This window comes from Arachis duranensis, chromosome 5, assembly GCF_000817695.3.
Source record: "Arachis duranensis cultivar V14167 chromosome 5, aradu.V14167.gnm2.J7QH, whole genome shotgun sequence".
NCBI lineage: Eukaryota > Viridiplantae > Streptophyta > Magnoliopsida > Fabales > Fabaceae > Arachis > Arachis duranensis.
The window spans coordinates 97207519-97217051 of record NC_029776.3 but is presented as its reverse complement, the minus strand read 5'-3'; the positions used below and the strand labels follow the sequence as shown (position 1 = coordinate 97217051).

The window sequence follows — 9533 nt, the reverse complement described above, 5'->3', positions numbered from 1 at the left end:
TATAAGGACTTGATCTGTAAATATGAAGGGCCATTTGAGATTATTGGGTGTGTTAGGGAGGTTGCTTACAAAGTACAATTCCCTTTCTCTATGAAGATCTATCCCATCTTCCATGTGAGTATACTTAAACCATATCATGGAGACCAAGAAGAACTACTAAGCAGAGGTGACTCAAGTCGTTCCCGGTCTGGGATGATTAGATCATTTGATAAGAAAATCGAACATATCTTAACTAATCGCATTGTGAGACGCAGAGGAGTACGTACCACCAAGTATCCAATACTTGATCAAGTGGAAAGGGTAGCTGAATCTAGCTGAGAAGCCCGAGAAGATCTGTGACAGTTCCAAAAATACCTAGAGTACTATCATGAACAAAACGCGATGGGAATATATGCGCAATAGGTGGAGGAGAATGTCACGGTAAATTTTAGAAGATTAGATTTAACGGTGTTTGTATAGTTTTCTGGAATGTTTGAAAATGCTCTAGATGGTTCGAAAATGTTCTAGAATATTTTAGAAGATCCAAAAATACCCTAAAAGGTTTTAGAAGATTCTAAAAGGTCGTAGAGTATTCTAGAAGAGTATAGATGTATATAAACGTATAAAAAGTAATATGGAATAATCTATAAGTTTTTAGGAAAATGTGGTAGAATAGATATTTGTAGTGAATGTTCTGGATGATCAATCTGGACCGTTGATTATATTTAATCCTAACTGTCTATGAAAAAGATGGATGACTATAAAAATATTTGGAGTGTATCTAAAATCGTGACATCATCCTTATATAAAAATATATCTCATTTTATTTTATTAGAAAAAAATTCATAGGATGTTTTTTTTTAAGTTATATATTTTGCTTTTTGTTGTCGATCATGATCAAATAGAGTTAATAAAAAGTCATCAGTTGAAAAAGTAAGAGAGAAAGGAAGGAAAAAAAAAACATTAATTTTTGTTTCATTGTAATTCAAGTTCGGTGAACTTAGTTTTGACTTCACTAGTTTTGCGGATTTGATTTGAACTTTCAATCCATTGGTTTTGCTGAGCTTGGTTTGAGCTCACTAGTTTGATTTGAATCTATTGGTTTTGGTAAGCCTGGTTTGAGTTTACTATTGGTTTTTATGACCTTAGTTTAAACTCATATATAGGTAATTGATAAATTTGATTTGAATTTGTTGAAATTAATGGTTATAATTAATTTGATTATAATAAAAATTCGACCGTAATTTATAATGGAGAGCCTCATTGTACTTGGAGGATAAACTAACCATGATATATAGATGCACTGTTGTTTTTATTATCTTTTTCTATTTCATTTTTTATTTCTGAACGTGATTAGATAAAATATAAAAAACTCTTGCATAATTTAATTTTTGCATTAATTTAGAGCTGAAAGGATAAAAATTATTGAGTATCTTTGATTTAACCCTTTTCTTCTATTTAAAAAATAAAATTTTGTATAAAATTTAATCTCAAGATGTAGCTTTATAATTTTAGAGAGATTTGTCTCTACCATAAATAAACAAGGTAAAAGAAATTAAATATTCTATCTTATACACAATATCTTTTACTTCGATCATTTTGCGCAAAATTATCTGCAAATGTTCCATTGTGTAATTTGAGGAGGATAAAAGTAAAACTGCTTAACAAATTAAATATTAATTAAAATGGGGGGAATAACAGATATATTAAACCAAAAGATATTGAAATTTGCAATTGTATTTTAAACAAAATTATAAAAAATCCGTAGCACTTGAACAACATTTTCTCCGTGTCCTATATAGTATTATCAATTTGCTTACATCCAGTTTATGTTCCAACGAGAAAAAATTGCCATGACAATCTAGATTAATCCTTTGCTATGAATGATTGGTGATGCAATTCTCCAAACTTCATTACCTATTCATAGAGATAACAAAAATCAACGTAAAAGTGTTATTTAATGACCTATCAAAAAAGTAGAAACTATAAAAAAATTAACAATGGGTTTATTTTTTATCGTAATACTAAAAACACAATAATCCGAAGTTAACTTACTTAACTTAATGTATATAATTTCACATATATAATATCTATAATTATATACTTATTAGTTATTACATATAATATTATACATACATTTATTCTAACAATCAGGAACGAATTCAAGTATAATATTATGGAGGTTTACTATAATTTAAAATTTTTTTGAGTAGTACATTATAATAATATTTATTTGTCCTCATTATATTATTAAATTTGATTCCATAATAATTTTTTACTCAATTATTGGTACTTAATTATTAATTTAAAATTTTTTTATTAGATATTCATTAGAATGATTAATTCTTAAATTTAAACGAAATTAGTGTTCTTTTTTAAAAATCAACTCAAAAAGAATATTATTTATTCTTTTCTAAAATTAGCTTTAATTTTTGCGTAGCAACTATATTAATTGAAAGAACCTTTTTAACTATAAATATCAATAAGAGTCTGCTTCTAATTGCTTTGAGAAGTGAATTTTTAAATAATTTTTTAGTAATATATAGAAAGAGAAAAATTTTGACGATAGTATTAAAAAAATTACTTAATTTTTAAAAATATAAAACCTAAAACAATAGAATTTTAAATTATATTTTATTATTTAAATTATTATTTTAGTGTTTTAATTTATATATTAGATATTTTGAAGACTAATCGTATTTTATAATAACAAAATACAGTTATAACAATAATCATACTATATGTACATAAAAAATAATTATTTGTATAAAATATATATTAAAATATAAAACACATTAAAAATAAGTTAAACAATTATATAAATTTTGGCCCCACTACTAAAATTTTTTGGATTCGTCACTGTCAACAATAATAATTAATAATTAAAAATATGAGAGTTTTGAGTTGATTGGGGCTGATTTCTTTTATTTCCTAAACATATTTTAATTTTTATTACATTAATTAAGAAGAAACTAAATGACACGATATAAGTTAGTTATTATAACATTATTACCTGCAATGTTTTGGGACACTCCAAGAATGATTTGAGTAGTGTTGTTTCTGATTCTCTGGCAATGCCGTATAATTTCTCCAATCATCAAGCAAGATTTTAAGATCATCGATTTTATTCTGCAACCCTTTGCAACAATTAGCATGCATTGTGCACACTTGGTTGAAGTCCTTGCTAGGTTGGCAAAACCCTCCAAAATATGTTGTGCTTAGGAACCTAATCTTCACATTCATGGCGGAAATGTTAGGGTGCATCTTGATCATGTTAAACGCATTTTGATCATGCATTCTTCGGTATATTCTGCTTGAGTTGAACCAGAATTTGTAGAGCCAAATGCTTCTCTCATTAGACTTCACATAGCTGAAGCCTGTGTTTGGAGCGTTGTTTAGGTCCGTGGAGTTTCCATTGAAATCGTCACAAGAACTTTGGAAATCTGCATCTCCATAAAATTGTTTGAACGGGTTCCTTAGCCACATTATATCTGTATCCTATGAAAAAATCAAACATAACATTTTATTCTCTTTATATAATTGATTCATCATTCATGTATTGACATGCACTTTATATGTAATACTGGAAAATTTTTATAATGATTTTTTTTATTAATTTTGATAACTACTATAGCTACACGCTGATTACAATGCCTAAATGATTTTTGAGTAACACTTAAAAAATGTTACTAAAATTAAAATTATATTTCTTAAAAGACGTTATTAAATAGTAAAAAGTATTTATTAAAGTTTTATACTCACCAATATTGTTGTAATTATATATAGTTATCATTACATGCACCTTTAAATATACAAATTTTATAATTTTAAAAGTTAAAGCAAAACAGTTAGTTTAACTGGATTAATCGAGGACTAATTATTAAATCAGTTCGACTTAAATAAAAAATTAATTGACAAAAAATCAATCAAAAAATCGATCAGATCAGTTAATCGAATCGATACAATTTTTTAGTGAATAACTAAATTAAAATAATAAAACATAAAAAAAATATTTTTTTAAATTATATAGTTTATAGATTAATTAATATAGTATTTTATTATATCTGATTTAATTCTTATTAAACTTTAATTGAACCTCTAATTCTATAATTCAATAACGGGTTCAATTTTATTACCTACGAATTTTACATTTGAATATATTTTTAAATGTGCATTTTACTGAAAATTAAGTAATATTGATTATTATATGCAAAACTAGCTCGCCATGATGCATTATTTTTGTTAAGAACTATATGAGTGTGTTCTGTCAAAAAAAAAACTATATGAGTGTGCAAAGAAAGAAGAAATAAATGTATATATGTACCGTAAAGACAAAGCTGTAGCCGAGTTCAAGAACAGTGGAAAGAAAATCAATCTTTCTCCACACAATGTGGAGGTAATCTTTTGACATAAAATATGCTTCGCTTGCTGTGAAATTCTCACTCTTTGATTCAATTTGATAACAATGTGGGTGTATGGCTTGGCAACGTGCATGTGCCTTTTGGTCCCAATTAATTACCACCAAATGATTTAAGAAATGTTGTGTCTCGTTCCCAATTCGAAAACTCTCTAGGAACACATCAAATATTGAACCTGGTTCTGCCCATGCATCATTCAAATTTGTTATTATAACTGTCTTATCCTTCATTGATGCTTTTCTTAGAACACTCTCTAGCACCGTCTCGTTCTTTTCCTGTTACGTAAATTAAAGATGATGATCATGAGACAATATTATTTACAATGTCATTAAACACTGAGTAATGCTAAAAAATTAATATTGCATTGTAACAGTCAATTTCAATTAACATTATAGTAAGTTGTCAAAAAAATTAATATAAAATTTACTAAAAATAAGTTTTTGTTCATTTTAAGTGTTTTATTTTTAAGAATGTCGAAATTTATTTTTTCTAATGCTTAATGTTCACTGAAATGTTGATTTTCAAGATTTTTTCTTAAGCTCCTAATAAACAAACATTAAGTTTAATTTGTGAGAGATTGATAAGGGGCTGATTCTAATTAATTATTATAGCTTAATTAATTTGAGCCTAATTTAGTCCTTGCGTCGTATCTGGGATGGGGCGGCGGAGTTTATTTTATCTAACATATTCTTTAATCATGTGAGAGATTGATAAGTATAACGTGGACATAGCTATAGCCTATAGGGAAACTTTTAAGGTAATGAACAATTTAGTTTGATAATTATTATATATGATTTTATTCGTGAATCTTCGAAATATATGGGATTTTTATTTTTTAATTCACAATTTGAATTTCAATTTGACAACTATATATTATATATGGATTAAAGAAATGCCTAAAAGTCAATGACTTCCAACGTTGTTTTGGGTTATAACAAACTTTTATGTGTACTATATTTCTAATTGCCTTCAAGCTCTCACTTAAAACAAAATAAAGGACGAAAGCAAATTTAAACCATATGACTTTTAACATCGTTTTGCGGAGTACTCAAGATATTGATATTTATTTGATTTAATTACTTTATTGATATTTATAATTTTATTAAATTTAAAATTAAATTTATATTTTTTAATTATATTATTATATTATTTTTTTATTTTGTAATTAATTTTTTTATGTCAAAAATACTAAAATTAATAGNATAAATTTAATAATTATAAAGACTAATAGAATAATTATTTTTTTTTTCATCATCACTTTATTATTCTTATGACTAATTGGTATACTTAACAATAATATTATGACATAAATTTATCTAATACATATCCTATTGTCCATTGCATCTAGATATCTTTTATCAGAATGTCAAATTCCCTATACATACATATTCTAATATACTGAAAAATTATATGAAACTAATTTTAGTTAATAATAATTAATTTAAAGTATAATATACTGAAAAATTATATGAAACTAATTTTAGTTAATTAATAATAATTAGTTTAAAATTTATAGTGTATAATTTAGGATATAGAATTAATTATTTATGATTTAAAATTTAATAAATAAATAATTTTAAAAAATAGCTAAAATGAACTTAAAAAATTAATTTTCTAACATTACTCATATAGAAATAAAAAAAAGTGAGATAGAGACATAGAGCCTTGCCGTTGTTGAGGCAGTGATGAAGTATTCTGAGAGAATAGGAATTCCAAAGGGAGAAGTATAGTTGCATAAGAACATCAACGCCAAAACAAAACCAACAAAGAAGATGAAGATTTGCATGGGCCTTCTCACCAACAAGTTACTATGACCACCTCTTGCTATCAAGCCATTATTAGAGTCAACACTTGTCTTCATTGCTGAAAAGTAAAAACATAACATGGATTAATTAGAATGTGCTTTAATTTTCCTTGTTAGGGGAGTGACTTATATAGAGAAAACAAAAATGAGGTGTAATAATAAATCATTTCTCTGGATAAAAATTACATTTTACGAATAGTTATATATTTAATATATTTTTTTATTCAAGAGTCTTTTATTTATTTGTGTAAATTTTTTATATATATAAACTTTTTTTTATTTACTTTATGTTGATTTTTTTTTTTAGAATGAACAAGAATTAAATTCTAAATTTTTAGATTATAAAAATTTTGATATTATATTATAATATTATTTTTTAATAATTTATATTAATAAAAAAACATATAAATGATTATATGTCTAAGTAAAGAATTCGGTGGCTACTCTAAGAGAGAGGTACAGTTAGCCTTCTGAAAATATTTACAAAATTTAGCCGAAATTTATTTTAATAAATTGCAATTTCATTGAGTTATTTTATGTATTTCAACTTTTAATAAACCTCCTCTCTCTGAAACCCTCCCTAAAACGTTTATCTCCTTTCTCAAGTTGTCACCATCTCCCATGCATGACATCTTCTTCCTTTCTCAGCAATTGAAGATGGTGTGGTTCAACGCAGAAGCAAGGTTCGCACTTTCGAGGACAAGCTGGCACTAATAATCTTTCTCTTCTTTTTGCTTTCTTTTCCCCTCTCTACAAAGTATTTTAGTTAAGGCATAACTAGTATTTTAGTTCATGATTATCCAAAACTAAGTGAGAAATCAAAATGACATTAAGTGTAGTACTACTTTCTTTGTCATAAGCACCTCAATACATGGAAAAATAGATTAAAAAAGTGGTAATAATTATTCATTTAGTCTTTATAATATTTAATAGATTTAATTGCTATGTTAATCTATGTACTAAATTTTTAATTAAATTTTTATATTATTTTTAATTTTGTAATTACATCCTTTTCATATTAAAAATATTAAAATTAACATAATATTTTTATCAAAATACATGCGGTAAAAATATTAAAATCAACCGAATGTTTCTCTTAAAATATATTCGATAAAAAATTTAATTAAATTTTTAATTATGAATACTTTTAATTTGTAAAAAAAATATTTATTTAACTTTAATATTTTTTATACTAAAAAAATTAATTATAAAATTAAAAATAGTGTAACAACTCAATTAAAAAAATATAAACTTAATTATAAATTTAATAATAATTAAACCTATTTAATACGAAATAAAGGTTGTTTGTTTTCTCTAGAATGAATGAAGTTGCCTATACAGAGGGTTCAGTCTTTTGGAGGAAGAAATTATTTAAAATTGAGAAACAAAAAATAGCGTGGTAAAATTGTAAGTTGTGAAATAAATTTTGTGAATATTTTTGGGAAGGTTAGCAATACCCCTCTCTTGAATAGGGCCACCAAATCCTTGGCCAAATCTCTGACATAAAAAAAAAAAAAAGAAAAAAGAATAATAAAACTTGAAACAGAAACACATACAAGCTAAGATAATAATTTTCATAAAGGAAGAGCTTACAGTACTTGAGAGATGAGAACGCCCTTCGGCCACTTGAATACTCCTTTCAAATGTGATAATTAGTTCCTTTTCCACTTTCACTTTCTTGGCTAAAATTCATACTTTTTAGAGTTAAACCTATTTATAAGTTAATGTGATCTAAATGAATTATCATTTCGTGAGGGTTTCATATTTCGATTTGAAGTGTTTGTGCTATATATACTATAAAACTGTTGCTTTATTTGTGTATCACGCGTTTAATTTGAAAATTATCAAGGGAATTACATATAATTATTCTGGAGTCAGATCATCATAACCGTCCATATTATTACTAAATATGTACGAGAGACAGAGAGAAGGGAATTATTATGTGAAAGAGTAAAACCAAATCAAATTAATTTTCATATAAATTCAAATCTTATCTTATTATAATTTTTTTCAAATATCATAAATTAAATAAAATTATTTCATTTCAATTAAAATCAAATCATTTTCATTTTTGTTCTTCATTACACTCCAAATTAACCAACCCATGTTATATTTAATTAATCATGTTAAATGTATATAAAAAATTAACTAATAAATTAGTCATTTCACTCATTTGTAAAAATATATATTAAAAATAAATTAAATTATGCATGTATTTATATACTAAAGAAATTAATAAACTAGTAAGTGTTTCTTAAAAAATCAAAACGTGTATTAATTTATATTCATTTCTCTTCTTTTTAATAGTTACAAAAGAGTCAAAGTTTTTTGTCTTATTATTACTTTTTTGTAATAATTATTTTTAGTTTGCTTTTAATTTACTACTTTGTAACATGGGTGTCGGGACCATGCATTAAGAAACTGGGAACCTTGGAAGAGAATGTGAGAAGTACGTATACGTATTTGATTTAATAATTTGACTAAGTTGAGAGGACAATTTGAGATACTGCTCAAATACATTGTTTGCTACAAAGATACCATAAAGAAAATTTAATGCAGTTACTAAACATTTCCGATATATAATATAAGATAAATGAATTCTGAAACTGAAAACCTCGGATCGGATGACCATGTGAGAAATAGGGATTTTGGTTTGACTTATTGGTTGAAGTAATAGTGAAGTCTCAACATTATTATTATTGCGCAATACTACATTATTAATAATTTATACTCATATTTATAAATATTTTATATAAAAAATATATAATTTATATTTATATTTATTAAAATTTATATATATACATCAATATAATTTATATTTATATTTTTTAAAATTTACGCATGAATCAATAAAATTTAATTTATTATTATTATTATTATTATTATTATTATTATTATTATTTATTTTGTGACATTGCTCCATCTTAAGTGACCTGTTGCTTAGAAATCGTTGACCTAGCTCCTTGCACGGCCATTGATGAGGACATGAGGTTGTTCACTTTGCAATTCTCTGCATCATTATCATTCTTATCACAGTTACATTCTTTTTTGCTAGAGAGAGAAACAAACAATGCAAGTTACTATTTTTAATTTTTAATTCTAAACTGGGTAGTCATCCGTGTTTTTGGAGAACTCATATATTAAAGTAAAAGTAATGACAACAATGTATGAACTCTGTATTTGATAGTTCACACCAAGTAAGATTTTCAAGATTTTTGTCTTATCTCATTTTTTTAATGGAAATTCACCGCAAAATATCTTCTTATAAAAATAATTAAAGAAATAACTGTCATAAAATTATTTTTTTCAAAAATTTTAGATAGAAAAAGACA

The 9533-nt window shown here is 25.2% G+C and overlaps 1 protein-coding gene across 1 annotated transcript; it reads right to left on the bottom strand.

Moving 5' to 3' along the window:
• Positions 1-1673: 1673 nt before the first annotated feature.
• On the bottom strand, positions 1674-7696 carry LOC107490755 (uncharacterized protein At4g15970-like). The gene is made up of 5 exons (XM_052262366.1): positions 7659-7696; positions 6067-6260; positions 4304-4672; positions 2993-3477; positions 1674-1896 (listed from the first exon to the last, which is right to left on the bottom strand). The coding sequence occupies exons 2-5, from the start codon at positions 6256-6258 to the stop codon at positions 1893-1895; spliced, it is 1050 nt and encodes a 349-aa protein (XP_052118326.1). The 5' UTR covers positions 6259-6260; positions 7659-7696; the 3' UTR covers positions 1674-1892.
• Positions 7697-9533: the final 1837 nt, after the last annotated feature.